General features: G+C 41.5%; 1 protein-coding gene across 2 annotated transcripts in view; it reads left to right on the plus strand.

The window, feature by feature from the left end:
* Positions 1-19,367, plus strand: part of Cd84 (CD84 molecule) — a 35,360-nt gene extending 15,993 nt beyond the window's left edge. Inside the window, exons 4-8 of one of the 2 annotated variants that reach the window (XM_021167596.3) lie at positions 9,168-9,419; positions 9,776-9,910; positions 14,698-14,792; positions 17,118-17,180; positions 17,676-19,367. In XM_021167596.3, coding sequence (XP_021023255.1) covers positions 9,168-9,419; positions 9,776-9,910; positions 14,698-14,792; positions 17,118-17,180; positions 17,676-17,741 — 611 coding nt within the window. In that variant the 3' untranslated portion in view covers positions 17,742-19,367. The remainder of the gene's footprint in view (positions 1-9,167; positions 9,420-9,775; positions 9,911-14,697; positions 14,793-17,117; positions 17,181-17,675) is intronic. The other variant, XM_021167602.3, reaches the window with a different exon arrangement.
* The last annotated feature ends 1,398 nt before the right edge of the window (positions 19,368-20,765 follow it).

Below are 20,765 nucleotides of genomic sequence, written 5' to 3' on the forward strand. Positions count from 1 at the left end.
AGCATCAGAAAGCTTATACACGCATAAAAACTGAAGAACTCTCAACTGAACAGAAAATACGTAGAGGCAGAAATTTAAAAAGAAATCAAAGACTTCCTAGAATTCAGTGAATATGAATACATACCCAAATTTATGGGACACAAAGAAAATGTCTCCCAAGAGGCAAGTTCATAGAACTAAGTGCTTAAATTAAAAAAGAAAAAAGAAAATGTTTTGAGAGATCCCATAATAGCAACTAGCAACTTAACAGCACATCTGAAAGCACTAGAACATAAAGAAGTAATCACACACAAAAGGAGTAGATGCCAATAAATGATCAAACTCGGGCAGAAATCAATAAAATCAAAACAAAAATAATAATACAACGAATCAATAAAACAGAGTTGGTTCTTTGAGAAAATCAACGAGACAGAGAAGCACTTACCCAAACTAACTAAAAGGCAAAGAGTGAATATCCAAATTAACAAAATCAGAAAGTAAATGGAGGACATAAGGATAGATACCAAGGAAATTCAGAGACTCAAAAGAACATACTTAAAAACCTATACTTCACTAAACTGGAAAATTTAAGGGTAATTTTCTTGATGGATACTAATTACCAAAGTTAAATCAAGATCAGATAAAAAATTTAAACAGATTTATAACTTGGCAGTGAAATAAAAGTAGCCATTAAAAGTCTCCCAACCAAAAAAAAAAAAAAAAAACAACAACAACAAAAAAAAAAAAACAGTTCTAGAAATCTACCAGATTTTCAAATAAGAGTTAAAATCAATAATCCTCAATTTATCCTATAAAATAGAAATAGGAGGATCACTGCCAAATTCATTTTACGAGACCACAGTCACACTGATATCAAATCATGCAAAGATTCAGCAAAGAAAGAGAATTACAAATCAATTTCCCTCATGAACATAGACACAAAAATACTCAATAAAATACAAACAGAATCCAAGAACACATCAAAAAGATCATTCACCATGATCAAAAAAGGCTTCAACCCAGAGATGCAAGGATGGTTCAATGTACAAAAATCAGTCAATGAAATTCACCATATTAACAAACTGAAATAAACACACACACACACACACGATCATCTCGTTAGATGCTCATGGATCTGTAGTGTGGGGAATGTGGAGGTCAGCCTTGTAAAGGAAAGAGTGGGATGGAGAGCGAGGTGCCACAGGCTCCTGCAGCTCCTCTAAGATATTGAGGTGTTATTAGCACTTTTGTTCATAATTCATAATTTTGTAATAATCTTTATTTTCCCTTAGAAAACCAAGTAAAAATAAACTAGTAAAAGATTATCATGTTTTATGACCATCAACAGAATCATTTTACTGTGTTGCTCAGGACATATGTATTGACCTCTATTGACCTCTACAATAAATGACTGGCTGGTGATAAAAAAAAAAAAAAAAAAAAAAAGAGTCCTGATCAGCCATACACCACAGTAGATCTAAAATGGCTCCCGGAACACCATAAGACAGCAAAAAGGAACTGAGACCAGGATGGTGGCTGCTTCCCCTATCTTCACAGAAGTCCTAACCCCTCCCCAACCCACCTCTCCTGAATTAGCTCATCAGGCAGGGCTTTAATTAGGGCATGGTGACAGTGTGGCAAGATACTTACTATTGGCCAAGGATTTGGGGACTTGGGATCTGCTCAAACACTGTATATAAGCTTATTCACTGAGCTATAAACTCAGGTCTGCACCCTGATTCTGATCTCTAGAGTCTGGTTCCTGAGATTCATCATGTGACTCGGTTGCCTCAACCCCTATCCTCAGTTCTGTTTCTACATCTGATGCCTGAACAGGGACCCCTAAATGTCCTGTGCAACAAAGAGTGGCTGAGTAGATCTCTCCAAACAAAATGGGCAATACTCAGAGAAAGCATAGTCAATTGAAGGTTTTGAAAGGGATCTTGGAGAGTAGGCAGCTGAGATGTTCTGAAAAGAAACTCAGTACCTTTTATGAGAAAATTCTGGACTTATGTACATGGATATTAGCTGGCCACATTTGAGATGAGCATACCTGAGAACGGGTAGTGGCACTGGCACGGATGAAGGAGTTGGAAGAAGAGCTGCCTCCATACTTCTTCCCAATAGTCGCGTCCATCTTAAGCTGCCTTTATGGTTCTGCACTAGATCTTCAACCTCTGTCTGCTTTGTTGACAAGTTTCAGGGATGACTCCCAACAGCACCTAAGAAAAGCTCAGAGGGCACAGCTGCCTCCATAGATAAGAAGACTGCTGAGCCAGCAGATCTTGTCATCCCTGTAGATAAAGGCAACGGCTCTGTTTTATCCTCATCTGATAAATCTTGAAAATGAAAGTGGGAGGGAGTGCGGAAGCAGGGGTGGATCACCACCGCCAGACCCTCTCATGCAACTGATAGGAATACACGTTTCATACACATGAAACAACGGCTCTGCTCCGCCAGTTCTGCCACCTGCCTCCAATCCCTGCGGGAGAGAAGGACAGCGAATGAGCATTCGGTGCTCCTCTCCAGTGCTTCCTCTTCATGGAGCTAAGCTAAATCCCTCAGCAGTGGCACCTCAACCCGTGTTCTTCCGTCTTTCTGTGGGAAATGATCCCCTACAGAGAACCTGGAAACCTTACTCTATGGAGATGCTGAAAAAAATGTAGCAAGGCAGCTGCTAAAAATGGGCTACACTCCGGCTTTGAGGAGCAGATGTTTGAATCCATGACCACAGCTCTGAATACCCTAAGGGACTGGGCGACTATTATCAGATCTAGATTACTGGGGGTCAATTTCTATAACAGAAGGTGGGATTTTATGATGAGGCTGAGACTCTTGAACAGGATAACTTAGCTAGACAAGTGGCCATCCTATCTGAAGCTCTGCAGGGAGAGGGTAATTATATCTCTCCCACTGCTCAAATGCAGGGACCACCAAATTACTTTGATCATGTTGGCCTGTGTGCTGGGCAGGCAGTCAGGAAAGTTACAGAAGATGCTACATACAGCACCACTTAGCAGTCTGAAGCAAAAATCCAAGGAACATTTTGCAGATTTTGCATATCGGGTCCACAAGACTGTTGACCTTCACTTAAATCATCATGTGACCATGGAAGCTTTAGCTAAGGAGTTTGTCTGGGAGGGTTACTACTGAGGGGCCATCGCCCCTGTCTGAAGTAGGGAAATAGAGGACTGGATCAACATGACCTGAGACATAAGTAATCGTTATAGAAATTCAGAAAGCCTAGTAGCCACTTTAGCTCTGCACCTAAAGGTAAAAGAGGAAGAGGAAAATGTTTGTTGGAGCTGTGCGGGTCAGGGACATTTTGCCAGGCAATGCCTGAATAAAGTGCAGGAAAAGAAAGAGAAAAGATGTCCTTCAGTTTGCCCTAAATGCAAAAAGAGTTTCCCATTGGGCCAAGGACTGCCAATCAAAACCCACCAGGGATGGCAACCTTTAAAAGTTCCAGCAGGGCAACCCCCAGCCCTACCAGTAAAGGGGAGACAAACACCTAAAATATTATGAACCATTACTATTGGTCATAATCGAACCAGACTGGGTTCAGCCCCAAGGAGCAGAACAGCGCAGCAAGGCCCTGGACTGTCTCTGAGGTAAAGCTAGTGCTGTTGGCAGAGGGTTCCAAGGAGCCACGTATTTTACTGATGCTTTCCTTCACTGACTTGACCATCTTTAGGAGCCGTGTATTTTACTGATGCTTTCCTTCACTGACTTGACCATCTTTAGAAGTGTCTCCCCCACATGGGATCCCCACATGGACCAGAATGCTCCTCCAGCCCCCTGACAAAACAATATATTGGATTCATCTGGCTTAGTCTTCAGCCACTATTACCCCATTTGTGGATAGAATATTTCTACAGCCCTTTGTGTGACTGAGCTAGCTCTCACTGGACTGGAATTCCCCATAACCCTCAAAGCCAAGCTATCATTAAGTGGACCCACTCCTCTCTCTCAAAAAACAGTTAGAGAGGGGGATATGGGGGAACCGATCCAGGGATAAATTAATAGAATAATTATTTACTATGAATTTTTAAAATTTTGACAAATAGGGTATCTCTCCAGCATATGAACACTGTTGGGAGGCTATGCTGCCAAGAATAACTCCTTTGCCCTTGGTCTATTGGAGAGATCCTATAAACAACACCTGAAAGAGTCCAGCCCCTCTGCTAACCATGGGGCGAGGGTTTGTTTGTGTTTTTCAGAAAGAACAGATAAGCCTATTTGGGTTTCTAATAGATCCATTAAGCCCTGCACCACTGATGGTCCAGATGGAGCCAATAGAGCCATGGAGGACATGGAGCTTGGAGAACCTCTCACTGAGTGAGTCAGACAAGGAAGAGGAGAAATGACTACCAGTCCCTACACTGTCAACACTGGCAGGGAAGATACTCCAGCCAACCACCTCAGTGGCCTGAGCAATCCACAAGACTCTTATAAACTAGGGACAGAGAATGTCTCCAGAAGGACCAGAGGCAGGACCATCTACCCTTTTTCTTCTACTGATGTGTGCTGTCATAACAGCTAATTCTGAGGCACATGCCCAGCCACTCTTGTGGACTGCCATTAGGAATCTGCCCATTTTCTTTCTGTTAGTTGGGATTCCCAGTTGCCTAACATAGACAGTAACAATCCAGCAATAGGAGAGAATCAATTCCCCACCAACTCTACCCTAGCACTTCCATTTAATGGGTCATTCAACCTGGTTCCAGGAATAGTAGGCTTTTGTCTAACAAATTATATGCCTAGAGGATTTCATAATACTGACTCAGGTCATTATCATGGACTTCTCCAATTGGGTCAAGGCTCATCCGGCAGGTAGTGGTCAATATGCTTTGCTTCTACTGTCATCCAGTGGGAAACCTCAACGGACACTTAGCAACAGGTCTGTGTCAGGAACAAATGGAACATTCGCTGTCCCTCGAAATATCAAGGCTCAACAGTTGCGCGCCAAGTTGCTCCTCTTGGAAGTCTTTGGCCTTCAAATAAAACCAGAAAGGAGACCTTTGAGGGATGTGGACGTCAACCTTGTGAAGGAAAAAGTGGGATGGAGAGTGAGGCACCACAGACTCCTGTGAGTTCTCAGAGAATCTGCTATATGCGACATTAGATCTAAGATGGCTCCCGGAACACCAGTGAGACAACAAAAAAGAAGAGGCCAGGGCAGTGGCTATCTCCATCTCCAATCTTCATGGAAGTCCTAAAAGGTGATGATACTCACCTACTCCTTCTGAATTGCCTTATCAGGCAAGGTTTTCATTGGGGCAAGATTTTCACTGGGGCATGGTGATGATGGGGCAAGATATGATTGGCTGAAGATTCAGGGGCTTGGGATTGGTTCAACACTGTGTATAAGCTTATGCACGGGGCAGTAAATTCAGATTTGCACTCTGATGCTGATCTCTGGAATCTGATTCCTGGGATTTGTCACATAACTCCATCGACTCTCATCACCATCCTCAGTCCTGTTCCCACCCTGTAGGATGAACATAGTAAAAACTGATCATCCTACCAAAAGCATTCTACAAAATCAATACAGTCCCTACCAAAAACCAACACAATTCTTCACAGATCTTGAAAGGATCTCAGCTTCGTGTAGAAAAACAAAAACCCCAGGATAACCAAAATAGTCCTGAACAATAAAAGAACTGCTGGAGGTCTCACCATTCCTGATATCACATCATACCACAGAGTAAAACAGCGCAGCCTTGGCATGAAAAACAAACATATTGATCAATGGAATCAAAGTGAAGACCCACACATAAATCCACAGAAGTGTGGATAAAGAAGCTAGAAATACACACTAGAAAAAAAGACAGCATCTTCAACAAAAGTACTGGTCAAACTGATGTCTGCATGTAGAGGCATACAGATAGATCTATACTTATCACCCTGCACAAAACTCAAGCCCAAGTAGATCAAAGACCTTAACATAAAATCAGATACACTGAACTGAATGAAAAGAAAGGGGAGGATAGCCTTGCATTCATTGGCACAGTAGAAGACTTCTTGAGCAGAACACCAAAAGTATAGGCACTAAGACCAACAATTAATAAATGGGACCTCACGAAACTGAAAAGTTTCTGTAAGGGAAAGGACACTGTCATTCAGACAAAGTGGCAGCCTACAGAATGGGAAAAGTTCTTGATTTGTTTTGTTTTGTTTTGTTTTGTTTTGTTTTGTTTTGTTTTGTTTTGCTTTGTTTTGTTTTACCAACTCTACATCTGATAGAAGACTAATATCTAAAGTATGTAAAGGACACAAAAAAATCAGATATCAAAAACCCAAATAATCCAATTAAAAAACATGGCACAGATCTAAACAGTGAATTTTCAATAGAAAAAAAACCCAAATGGCTGAAAAACACTTAAAGAAATGTTCACCATCCTTAGCCATCAGGGAAAAGAAAGCCAAAATTATTCTGAGAATCCATCTTACACCTGTCAGAATGGCTAAAATCAAGAACACAAGGTCACCCCTAGCAAGGATGTGGAATAAGGGAACACTCCTCCACTGTTGATGGGAGTGCAAACTTGTACAGGTACTATGATAATCAATATGGTGGTTCCTCACAAAGTTGGGACTCTATCTACCTTAAGGTCCACCTATACCACTCTTGGGCATATACCCAAAGGAGACTTCATATAGCAGAAGGACACTTGCACAACCTTGTTCATTGCTACTCTATTCATAACAGCCAGAAACTGGAAATAACTTAGATGTCCCCCAATAGTAGAATGGATGAAGAGACTGGTGAATTTATAGAATGAAGTATTACCCACCCCACCTGTTTAAAATATCACATCATGAAATTTCAAGTAAATGGATGAAACCAGAACAAATTATCCTAAGTGAGATTTATCCAAAAAAGATAAATATGTTATATATTTGCTTATATGTGAATCTTAGTAAATGTTTTAAAATGATAACCAAGCTACAATCAGAAGAGTTGGAGAAGTTAGGTATGGAGAAAAGGACTAGAGAGGACAATAGAGCTCCCTAGGAGGAGGAAATAGTATAAATTTTGTGGGTGGACTGAGAGTTGAGGCGAATGGAATGAGACGTGGCAGAGGAGGGGAGATGTGGTTGAAAGAATTAGTGGAGAATCAGCTAGAGCTGCAGGGCCTTTGAGGAGTGGTGTAGAAACCGACCGCAGTGGAAACTTCTTAAGCTATGTGAAGATGATCCTACTGCAGTCTCCAAATAATGAACAAGACGGAGTACACTCTTCAAGGCTGCAACCTGAATTTTTGCTAACCTTCAGCCACCTTATAATGACACCTTTGGTTCGATTTTCCACAACTTGAGCTCTTTGGCTGCTGGAGAGGAGATTCTCTTGCAGGGCACACTATCAACCTTCAGACTGTTCATGTTCATCTGAAGCTGGTCAACTTTATGACTCAGTTCATTGTTGCCCTTCACTATATTCTGAGATGCTGGAAGCTGGTTAATTTTATCACAGATCTCATTCCTTCTCCTTTGTCAGTTTATCCAGAGATGCTAAGAGAACCCAACCAGCACCATCAGTTTCCTCAATTTTCCACAAACTGTCAAATTTTTATAGAGAGAGTCACCATATCCATTGCCAATCACAATTGGAGAATTAGAATAATCTAATGTATTTGTCTCCTTACATTCATAGTTAATGCCATTGGCATTTAGTACATGCTAAGCTCCAAGAGGAGGCTTCAATAACTAAAGAGGCTTAAGTACTTATAGATGTTGGCTAAGTAGAAAATTCCAGATACTTAAAAGATTGATTCTTATACTTTGGTTGCTCAAGATCCACTTCTGGTACCAAAATCTTTATTAGTCAGGGTTCTCTGGACTCTAGAGTCTAGAATAACTAAGTTTATAGAATGGATCTCTCTGTGTAGCAGAGGATTTAGTAGAATGACTTACAGACTGTTGTTTCTTTGACTGGAGCAATAGCTGAGTGCTACATCCTGCTCTGCAGGCCAAGAATCAGAGAGAAATTCTGGGCTTACTTTGGGCGTTTTGAAACCTCTAAGCCCACCTCCAGTGTCACATTTCCTCCAACACAGCCACACCTCCTAATGCTAATCATTTCCCACGGTTCTACATCCTGGTGACTAACCATTCAAACCCTATGACCTGTAGGAGCCATTTTAATTCAAACCACCACACCTTTGATGCTTGTAATTTATAGATGAAGTCTCTTTTGGTTTTTGAATGCTTTCAGTAGGTATCCCAGGCTGGCCTTAAATTCATAATCTTTCTGCATCACTCTCCTGAATGCATGGATTCCTGGCATTCACTCTCATGAATGAACAGCTTCCTTACTGAGGCAAAGTCATTTTTTACAGATTCTGGATCAGTACAAGATTTTGCTCTATACTCACAGTGTAGTGGCTACAAACGTGGCTACACTCTTCAGTTTCATCTGTTTCAGAAACCTTCCCTCCATTGCTTGCACAAGTGTAGAGCCTCAATGACCAAAAGAATAAATCAAGCTCAAACTTACAACATCTCCAAATGGACGTGGTGTAAGAATTTCTGCCATGATGAGGTTCCTCTCTCTACTCCTTTCAGCTCCTTCCTCCCCCTTCCCTCCCCTGTCCTCTAGATTCACTCCCTTTTTGTCTCAGGATATACTGTATGAAAAAATAATCCATTTTCAATAAAATGGAAAAATGAAAAAATATGTGTATAAGAATGTGTGTGTGTGTGTCCAACAACAATTAATGGGAAAAAGGCCATCAGTTTGAAAAAGGAAGCCTGTGTGGAAAGGTTTGGAGGGAGGAAAAGGAGAAATGATGTAATTTCATGACTTATTGTAATCTCAGCAAAGAAAAAAGCCCTTGATTACTTAATGTGAATGACGGTAAAATAAACCAATATAGGAAAACGACTCTTTAAAAAAAAGACAACCTTCTGCTGTGGCTAATTTTAAGATCCATAAGGTTGAAAGTATGCAATCACTCACCATTACATGGATGATTATGTGTGTATGTGTGTGTATCACTACCAGTACCATATAGTATAATAAAATATCAAAAATAATTTTAATATAATTTATTTGTTTTCATGACTTAATTAATGTTGTGTTTAACATCTATTATACAAACTTCTGAAACGCTAACAACTGATTGTCACAAGCTTTTAGTTGCTGGTTTCAGCTCACTGTAGGCTCATATGTTTTCCCCTTATAGGTCGACTTAAAACACCAAAAATTACACAGAGTTTGATATCATCTTTGAACAATACCTGTAATATCACACTGACATGTTCTGTGGAAAAGGAAGAAAAGGATGTCACATATAGCTGGAGTCCCTCTGGAGAGAAAAGCAATGTCCTTCAAATCGTCCACTCCCCCATGGACCAAAAACTAACCTACACATGTACAGCCCAGAACCCTGTCAGCAACAATTCTGACTCTGTCACTGTCCAGCAGCCATGTACAGGTAACCAGCTCCTTCGCTCCCTTCTGGAAAGTCTCAGAAATCACTTTGGGACGCTCCAAGGCTTAACCTCTGGCTAATCTTCACATGTATGTGCTTCCTTTATGGTGAGACTAACACTGGGTGTATCTTCACCCAGGCAGCCTCCTGGGGGAAAGACCAAAGCTTTCTCTATGAAGGGTAAGCATTCCCTGGTATTTTTGTGGATCCCCTGTTTGACTCTTGGATTCAGGTAGTAAATTGAAGAGCTTTGGCACTCTCCAAAAGGCAACCCATTTTGACCTGAGTGTGGACAAATGTGCACAGAATCTTGGGCCTGTCTCCTGATAGCCAATACTCACTACAGTTTCTGTTTCCAGACACTCCAAGCTTCCATCCTCGCCATGCTGTGTTGCCAGGAGGATTGGCCATGCTCTTTCTGCTTATTCTCATTCCGATGTTGGCATTCCTGTTCCATTTGTACAAGAGAAGGCGAGACAGGATTGTCCTGGAAGGTAAAATGTGAGAATGTGTCTTCTTTCTTCTAAGAAGTGAGGTTATTTATTTCCCCAGAGTGGAGTGGAGAGGATCATTTTGGGAACTGTGGTAGCAAGCCAAAGGAGCCAAGGTAAAAGTATTTACCAGTCTAGAATAAATGCAAAAAAAAATTAATAAAGAAAAAATGTTGCAATATAAAGATGCAGCAGGTACTCTCAGAGAGAGAATACCCCATGAAAAATAAGATTCTTTTCTAACAATTAAAGGAAATTATTTGGTCTTTTCTTGCATAACATTTGTATAAGGTCATATCTGGGCATTTCACTATCTTGTTAAGTAGTAAATTCAACAGTGTAAGCTATCTTTCTTGATACTAGACATTTGAACTAATAATATGATATCATAAGTCACTGGGGTCAAGCCCCAAGTGATCAGGATCTAATTATTTAAGGGTAAGAATTTCTGTATTTGAGGGAGGCAACTTTTTTATCTCTACATTTTTACTTTTAAATATTTACTTTTTTAATAAAAATATGCACATATGCACACCCATATGCCTGGAATGACCAGAAAAAAAGGCTTCAGTTCCCCTGAAGCTAGAGTTTCAGGCAGTTGTGAGTCACCCAGTGTTGTGGGGACTGAGGACCACACTCATGTCCTCCTCAGGAGGGTCTTAAACAGCTGCACTGTCTCTCCAGCTCTGGTTTACCCCTCACCACATAAATCAACAAGCTCAAATCATTGACAAGGAAAGAAATTCCTCTCTCTCTCTCTCTCTCTCTCTCTCTCTCTCTCTCTCTCTCTCTCTCTCTCTCTCTCTCTCATTCTCCTGGAGCTTCTTCAGAGCTTCTTCAGATAAGGGGCACTGGGTGGAATTTCTGATCAGTCATATGGTCATAGATCCATATGTCATAAGGTAAAAAAGCGGCGGGGGCTAATGTAGTATTTTAGAGAAGGAAATGGCAAAAAGTTTAAGGACAAATTCATCACTCATTGGCTGAGAAGTTCTCATGGTGAAGTCAGATGCCAACCTTAATGGTAATGGCTGATACTCTTGAGACAGACAATACCTTATGAAGTTTACTGACTTCTAATCTGAAAAATAATTATACCAGGAGACTAAATAAATAAGAGCCAGGGAGAATGAGAGTTATGTTGGTGAGCTCTTCCAGGAGAGGCATTAGCTGGGAAACTCAGGCCCATGTGCTCTACCAAAGGAATCATCTCTCAGAGGCTGCCTTGCTCTATTTAACTAATCTAGTTATGTACTTATGTATGTATGTATGTATGTACGTACATATGTATGTATGTGTCTATCTACTATCTGTTTTATATACAAGGTTATGTATCTATATGTATATGTATGTAGGTATATATGTGTGTGTGTATATACATATACATATACATATACATATACATATACATATACATATACATATACACTATCTGTGTGTCTGCCTATCTATCTATATCTGTCTATCAATCCTGGTTATTAAGAACCAGGAGAACTGTGTCTCACAAAGTGAGGAATCTCATTCTCTAGGATCTCTGCTCTGCTTTTTAATAATTTTGAATAATATCTAGAGAGGCTTGATGTACATGTGTATCCAACTGGTGCAAAGGTCTCCCTCCTAGCCACTTTGTGAAGGGGAAGGATGTTCTCTAAAGGAGAAAGGATTTTTGTTGATCTTTGAGTTCCTACCTGAAGTTCTTAAGTACTCTCATGTGTGAGAGAGCAGACCTGGGTAAGGAAAGGCTGTGGTTGGAGAGAGCTCCATGTGTAGGGAGGGAAAAGGGGGGGATTAAAACTTAAAGCAGAGGAAGAAGCAGAGTTGCTAGGGATGGTTGGGGAGCAAGGGCTTGAGTGCAGCAAAGGAAGGGTGATCGATGTTGTCTAAGGTTGAGCTTTGGAACACAGTCCAAGAATGGAGTTATGCAAGAAGAATTCTCAGTGTTTGTGAGAAAATTCCAAGAAAACAAAACAATCGATTGTGACCTCAGTTTCTTCAAACATGGAATTGTCCTTGGAATGTGCTTTTGTGCTCCTCCCAGGTGATCAGATGGGACTGAGTTTACTTCATCTTATTCATTACAACTGCATATTGTTACTTGTTTATATGTCTCCTCGAGGGGGAAAAAAACATGTTTTGCTACATGTGGCTTGTCCTTATCACTGTACACTTTACTCAAGAGAATCTACTTAATTCTCAGAGTATAAATTGTCTGATGCTCTGAATAAAGTTGGCTATTTCATAAGTCTGCCTGATATTAAGGCTCCATTCTTCCAGGTCCCACCACCTCTAAAATGGTAAATGGTTGAGATTAGAGGAGATGGGCCAGTTTGAGATAAACTAGAAATGCACATACAACATCCCTGTTGTAGCATGAGGCACTGTGATGAGGCCATAAAGGCATAAATATAAAAGACCGATGTCCTTATCTAAATTATGACAAAAGAGACCTAGTTTTAAGACCCAGTTTTATCGTTCAATGAGCCCTGAGATGATTAATGTTCTTGATCTAGGACTAGATATAGGGGTCAAGTTTTACCACAAAGTAAAACTAGGAGGTTTTCTTTTGATAATTTGGACTTCAAATTTGAACCACTTCTTCAGAATGCATCCCAGGACTAGGTCAAAGGGAATAATGGACATGAGACCCATCAAGTAGGTCCTACAAGAGGTGAAGTTTTTACCTACAATGCACCACTTGGGGAAGCATCAGAACTCGTGTATCAAAGGCAAGACCTGATCACACTACACTGGCTCAATGGAGATATGCTTGTAAGAAAAGGTGTTGCTTAAGAATAGAGACTCTCAAGCTAGAGAGATGGTGGCTCAACCTTATAATGTCTAGGCTTACAACCAAAAGCATAAGAGCACAGAGACTCTCCAGATGCATGGAGGTTAAATCCAGTTTTACTCAGGAGTCAAACCTATGCAGCTGGTGAAGCCAAACCAACATTGAAAGTCAATTTTACAATCTCATACTTACTGTGGATTGGTCACAAGAGAAAGGAAAGGACTCACCACCCAGGATAAAACTAGGTAACTTATGGTTCTCTTGGATCAGAAAGTATTGCCAGGAGCCAGAAAAATCATAGGCAAAGCCACCATTGACCACTCACTCTGCTCTCAGCTGCTCTGGAGAGAGAGCAGCAGCAATGATTGGGTGGAGGGGGAACAGGCATGAGAGAGGAGAGGAAAGAGAATGACCTCACTATATTTGCAGATTCACCCTGGACGAGCTGCTGCCGCCAACTGCACTACACTTTAATACTGAGGCAGTCCTTCATTCTTACAAACTATAGGGTGGCCTGTTCTCTTCCACTCTCCTCATATCCTACAAAATATACCCTTGGTGTATTCATTACTTTTCTCATTGTTGTGACACAATACATGTATGTAGAGATGAAGTTCCATTTTGACTGTTATTTGGCCAGTTATTTTAGCACTGTAAGATTTCGTTTCTCTCAGCTATAAGATATCTATAATATTAAGGCTTACTGCATATAGTTATTAAGTAGATTATACAGATGCAGTAGCCAGCCTGGTACACAGTACTAGGTAAATGTTAACTCCTTTGTGTAATTGGCAGGGCTGAGTATCTATTGAGAGTTGCATTCTATGGGACAGGGCTTGTGACATGCATCATAAGTCAAGAACACTCACAAATGGAAAATATTATAGTCCTTCAGGTGTGATCTCCAAGTTCATTCAAGGAAACATCTGTCTTCCTCTCATGAGCAAACAAGATAGAGAAATAGAGATAGAGTGAGAATGAAAGAAAGAGAGAGAGAGAGAGAGAGAGAGAGAGAGAGAGAGAGAGAGAGAGAGAGAGACTGAGAGATGGAGACACACTAGTCTTTGCAACCACAAATAAAATTGAGAGCACTTTGGGTTCCTAAGTGGGTGCCCAAATCTGGGCAAAGACTTAGACAAGACTAGCTCTGAATTGCTGAAGTCTATGATGATCTTGGTTTAGATCCATTATTTGTAGATGGTTTTGTGTCCTATAAGAAGGCACAAGCCGGGCAGTGGTGTGCACGCCTTTAATCCCAGCACTTGGGACGCAGAAATAGGTGGATTTCTGAGTTCCAGGCCAGCCTGGTCTACAGAGTAAGTTTCAGGACAGTCAGGGCTACACAGAAAAACCCTGTCTCAACCCCCCCCCAAAAAAGGCACAAAATTCTGGCTATCACTTTGCAACTTGACCCTAAAATCTTGTGTTAATACTATAGTAAAAGCATGTTTTAAGATTAATACCTCATTTAGCTCAAAAAAATTTAAAGCAAAGATCTATATATCCTTTCTTTGTTTTTCTGGGACCTCGTATGGAACCTGGCACAAAGTAGGCGCTTAACAAATACTTAACAGCTACGTGAATGTTTGTGGTTATAGTCAGGTATGTACCAGGATGATAAAGTACCAAGTATAACTAGAATCAATCAAATTAAACTAAAACCCTGACAGGGAAAATCTAACCATGCAAGGTCATCAACTCCAGAGATATCTTTGAATTTCATACAGGGTCTAGGAAGATTCTCTTTATGTTAAACTGGGCCTCAGGAATAAAAAAGAATTCCCAATGTGCTTCAGGTGAGATTTGAATAAGATGTGCCCTATCACACCTGTAATCCTTCGGATGGAAGGAGCACCTGAGTATACAAACATCCTTTTCCACAGGGTAGGGGCCATTTAACCTGTGGATTTTATTTCTTTATCACAGAAAGATAAAATATGACTAGGCAGTCTCTAAAAACCCATCTACCTTTCACAGACTGTGGTTCTATGTTTATTTGTAGCAGATGATGTCTCAAAGAAAACAGTATATGCTGTAGTTTCAAGAAATGCTCAACCCACAGAGTCCAGAATCTATGATGAAATCCCTCAGTCCAAGGTAAGCTGATGCTATTCATACATACACCCTACCACTCAGACCACTAGAATAGGAGGCTTGGGCAACAATTACCCTCTGATGGCCATTGTATAGAAAGAGTGCCACCAACAGATTGGGAAAGGATCTTCACCTATCCTAAATCAGATAAGGGACTAATATCCAATATATATAAAGAACTCAAGAAGGTGGACTCCAGAAAGTCAAATAACCCCATTAAAAAATGGGGCTCAGAACTGAACAAAGAATTCTCACCTGAGGAATACCGAATGGCAGAGAAGCACCTGAAAAAATGTTCAACATCCTTAATCATCAGGGAAATGCAAATCAAAACAACCCTGAGATTCCACCTCACACCAGTCAGAATGGCTAAGATCAAAAATTCAGGTGACAGCAGATGCTGGCGAGGATGTGGAGAAAGAGGAACACTCCTCCATTGTTGGTGGGATTGCAAGCTTGTACAACCACTCTGGAAATCAGTCTGGCGGTTCCTCAGAAAATTGGACATAGTACTACCGGAGGATCCAGCAATACCTCTCCTGGGCATATATCCAGAAGATGTCCCAACCGGTAAAAAGGACACATGCTCCACTATGTTCATAGCAGCCCTATTTATAATAGCCAGAAGCTGGAAAGAACCCAGATGTCCCTCAACAGAGGAATGGATACAGAAATTATGGTACATTTACACAATGGAGTACTACTCAGCTATTAAAAAGAATGAATTTATGAAATTCCTAGCCAAATGGATGGACCTGGAGGGCATCATCCTGAGTGAAGTAACACAATCACAAAAGAACTCACACAATATGTATTCATTGATAAGTGGATATTAGCCCAAAACTTAGGATACCCAAGATATAAGATACAATTTGCTAAACGCATGAAACTCAAGAAGAATGAAGACCAAAGTGTGGACACTGTGCACCTTCTTAGAATTGGGAACAAAACACCCAGGGAAGGAGCTACAGAGACAAAGTTCGTAGCTGTGATGAAAGGATGGACCATTTAGAGACTGCTGTATCCAGGGATCCGTCCCATAATCAGCTTCTAAACGCTGACACCATTGCATACACTAGCAAGATCTTGCTGAAAGGACCCAAATATAGCTGTCTCTTGTGAGACGATGCCGGGGCCTAGCAAACACAGGAGTGGATGTTCACAGTCAGCTATTGGATGTATCACAGGGCTCCCAATGGAGAAGCTAGAGAAAGTACCCAAGGAGCTAAAGGGATCTGCAACCCTATTGTTGGAACAACATGATGTACTAACCGGAACCCTGGAGCTCTTGTCTCTAGCTGCATATGTATCGAAAGATGGCCTAGTCGGCCATCAATGGAAAGAGAGGCCCATTGGACTTGCAAACTTTATATGCCCCAATATAGGGGAATGCCAGGGCCAAAAGAATGGGAATGGGTGGGTAGGGAAGTGGGGGGCGCTATGGGGGACTTTTGGGATAGTATTGGAAATGTAATTGAGGAAATTATGTAATAAAAATATTAAAAAAAAAAAAAAAAAAAAAAAAAAAAAAAAAGAAAGAGTGTACAGCCGAGAATTTGGATAGACCAACAAAGAAACACCATGCTAAGGAATTGATCCCCATGAAAACAAAGCATAGTATACTGTCTCCTTATAACAGTGCCCAGGGTACAAGAACCTGAGCTTCACATGCAGGCCGAGCTGTGGGTTAGAAATGGTTTGTGTCTAAGAAGAACTCCCTCGAGAGATGGAACAATGAAAGAGCCCTTATTGTGAGATAAGAAACGCTATGGGGTCACCAACAGGGCAACATCATTGCTAACATTGTCCCAAAGACACAGAATGAAAGATGGACAGCCCTGAACTACACCAGGTGGTCTAGCAGCACCTCGTTTTCTCAGATTCTTAACCACTCTGTCCCACACCTTCTGCCTTTCATCTGCTTTCCTCTGGGTCATATCCACCAAAGATCATCTTCTGTGTCTACACAAGCCTGCTTCCTTGGAGTGCAAGGACTGAAGGGAGACACTCAGGTTTTACTCTGACACTGCACTGGAACTGATGGGGATGAGTTAGAGATTCACTTGACTCATAGAAAACTAAACACCCAAGTTCTCTTAGCTCCTAGAGGCCTTTTGCTACAAAGCTATGTCCAACTACCACCCATTTGTCTTTATCATCACCTTAGCCTAATCCAAAGTTGGACGGAACAAGAGCTGATGCCTGAAAAGAAGGCTGCACAGTAAAGTTATATCAGGAATGTGTGATGGAGACACTGGAATTAGGAAGAGTGACTCTCAGGGTTTCCTCTTCTGCACTCTGGCTGAGGAGAAAGAATCTCTTTTCCAGATGCTGTCCTGTAAGGAAGATCCGGTGACCACCATTTATTCCTCAGTACAGCTTTCTGAGAAGGTAAATCCTGTGTGGCCTTTTAATCTCTCCTTTCCCTTGTGTTCTATCCACCTGCTCTATCCCATCCATCAGTATTTAATTAAAAGCCCAAGTCTCCTCGAGCCAATGGGAAAGTTGTTCACAGCATCCTAAGTACTAGATTATGTGAGACACTAGTAGTGACTAGTCCCCAGCAGTCATTTGACTCAATGTGGAGATGAGAAAGAGCTAAGGGTGAAGTAGAAACAAATACTGCATCCTGGATGTTGATTGAAGTCTAACAATCAAAACCAATGTCAAACACCCTTATTCCTTTCTATGTATCTTCTGAGCTAAGAAGTACCCTGGGGCTCCCAAATGAGGTTGCTGGAGCAAAGGTAAAGAACTCATCAAAAGAAATGGCCTTTCTAACTCACATGTACATCACCATGTGCCATTTTCCTGACGCTCCTTGTACAGCATTCCCCAGCTGCACATTTCAGCTAACATATCTTCGTATTTCCCTCTCTTACACAGATGAGGGAAACCAACATGAAGGACAGAAGTCTGCCTAAGGCTTTGGGTAATGAAATTGTTGTCTAGGTGAGCATGCAGCACTCTCCCTCTGGAAACTGAGTTACAAGCAGAGCAGGAGACCATCTGTTGCTGGACATTCCTTGTACCCATGTGGGCTTATGAACACACTCCCTAAGTCATCAAATCCTTTCGAATACTTTTTGTCCAAACATTGAGCTTTGACACAAAGGATGAAATCATGAAGGCTGTTCGTGTCTATAGAAGACTGACGATAGATGGAAGATTCTCATGTCAATATGTAACATCACTGTCCAAGAGTTGTGGGAAGAAATCAATCAATATTGTGAATACCTGTAACACGCCATGACATACCAGCTAGATGTTCTGTGCAGATTCAGCTTGTGTAAGGAACCCTGATGCAAGGCCTCCACCACCAGTCGCTACAGTACCTTAAGCAACTTAGGAATGGCAGGAAGTGGCATCTTTAGGGTATATGTTATCCCTGACTTGAATGCATGGCATGGCTAGCCAAGTGTAGGCTACATGGCAACCCCTACCCATTCCTCAGTTCAGGAACCACCAAGGAGGACACAACTGCCACTCTTAGCCCAAATATAGATGGCCATGCTACTTGGAAAGCTGTGGGCTGTGGCCCTAAGCCAGGTAGATACATTCTCTTACTGTGGCACGAAAATATGCTCTTTCTGAGCAGACTACAGTGCTAGAGATCTTGAGCAGCCTCACAGGATTTCCTTTCTGGCCAAGCTTTCTGTCCCTATGTTTTACTTTAGTCAGCAGGAAGACACACATTGCCCAAGAGCCTCACTCTCCAAAAGAGAATTGGCCAGCTCCATTTTTGACACTTTGAGGGAAGTGGTTGGGACTGAGCCATCAAAATAAGAGATCTTGAAGAATGCAGAGTCATTTGCATTCCTAAGAGGGAACTTGGGAGCTGACGGTGCAGATGGTGTAACCAGGTTCATTCCAGTTCCTGTGTTTTAGATCTGAGAAGCATAGGGTTCAATCTAAGGTTGAGTTCCTTCACTCCGACATCCTCACAAAGTCAATATCAGTTGGCAAGCCATGAAGAAGAATCCTCTAGCTGGACAGGGCAGCATGTGATCATTCAAGGACATGTTTGTCTTTTATGTTAACAGTCCTCACCAGGGAAATCCTAAATGCCCATGAACATGAATACAGATCATGCCCAGAACTGTATTCATTCTGTTTTCATAATCTATTGATACCTGTCAGGTCCCAAAGAAACCAGGGGCAAAGGGCTAACTGGGACATCTACTATCATATCAAATAGCACAGGCTCACTTAGCACATGCAGCTCCTGTCTGCTCTCCTCACCCCAGCACCCTCTTCTAACCCTCTCATACCAAGAATTTCCCTTCCCTCAGCTTCTGATTCCTATTAACCCAGCCATTTTGTCCATGCCCTATCTTGGTTCCTCTCACTCTCTTGGTCCTCTTAGCCTTCCCTTCTCTTCCTCTCTTGCTCAAACCCCACCCCATGAATGAAAGACATACACACACACACACACACCCCAATAGGACTACTTTCCCTTTCCACCTATAGTGCAGGATGATTTTTCTCATGCAGCTCTTATCTGATCCCTCTCCCTCTGAGTCATGGCGATTCTCTCGTCTTCGTCGTCGTCGTCGTCGTCGTCGTCGTCCTCCTCCTCCTCCTCCTTCTTCTTCTTCCTTCTTCTTCTTCTTCTTCTTCTTCTTCTTCTTCTTCTTCTTCTTCTTCTTCTTCTTCTTCTTCTTCTTCTCTCTCTCTCTCTCTCTCTCTCTCTCTCTCTCTCTCTCTCTCTCTCTCTCTCTCTCTCTCTCTCTCTCTCTCTCTCTCTCTCTCTCTCTCTCCTCCCCCTTGCCTGTGCAACCTAAAAGTCCCACCTCTGTCTCCCTGCCCAGCCATTAGCTGTATAGCAATTCTTCATTGCCACTCGATGCAGGGGTCCAGCATCTGAATGCAAGGCTTTTGGGAACCAAAAAAGATGAAGCATTAGAACCAATTCCCAATACATGTTGGTCCTTCTTTCACTTTAACTCATTTCATTTTGACTTACAGAAGAAGCAATTATTTAGTAATTTCCAATTGTATTTGCTGCCACCCAACATAATACATTGTAGCCTATGCGAGAGTAATAAGTGCTGTTGACTAGAATTCAAAGTGACCAGCCAGCTTAAAAGAAGGCATGCATTGAAAGTAAAGATACATAGAAACCAATGGACATAGGAGAACCACATCACAGTAAACGTTAATCATATAGATGTAAAGATTAGCTATAGGCTTAATGTAATGGTATTTGCAGGGGAAGACTTTCCAACAGATCAACTAAGTGGCCAGCTGTAGCCAGGCATGGTGATATATGCTTATAATTGCAGCACCAAAGAGGCAAAGGCAAGAAGAAGGAAGAAGGTTCAAGGCCAGCTTCCACTACACAACCAGTTCAAAGCCAGCCTGGGTTACATGAGACTCCTATCTCTTTTTTTTGTTTTGTTTGTTTGTTTCTTTGTTTTTTCTTTAATATCTCTTTTTTTGTTTTGTTTTGTTTTGTTTTGTTTTGTTTTGTTTTGTTTTTTTGAGACAGGGTTTCTCTGTATAGCCCTGGCTGTCCTGGAACTCACTTTGTAGAGCAGGCTGGCCTCGAACTCAGAAATCCACCTGCCTCTGCCTCCCACTGCTGGGATTAAAGGCATGTGCCACCACTGCCGGCTTTTGGGGTTTTTTGTTTGTTTGTTTGTTTTGATTTTTTGGTTGGTTGGTTTTGGGGGGGGAATTCTTAAGTTGGTCTATAGGCTCAGGAGCAGCCTACATTCTTTTCTAGGAACCTTATGATATATGAAGATATATGCTATTCACCCTTTTTAGGACTCAGTTCTCAGATTCTTTTGGGAAAAAAAATTATAGTTATACTGTTTTGGATAAGTTATTCTCCACTAGTGAATGATTCAATTCAAGCCAAACTAAAGTATATAAAGGCAGGTTTATTGGGAAGCTCCACTCGAGCAGGTTCACTGAACCCAAAGAGCAAGGCCAGGAAAAGTGCCATGGGGAGAGGGAAGAGAATGAAAG

The sequence above is a fragment of the Mus caroli genome, unplaced genomic scaffold, assembly GCF_978045245.1.
Source record: "Mus caroli unplaced genomic scaffold, Mus_caroli_1 scaffold_1, whole genome shotgun sequence".
Classification (NCBI taxonomy): Eukaryota; Metazoa; Chordata; class Mammalia; order Rodentia; family Muridae; genus Mus; species Mus caroli.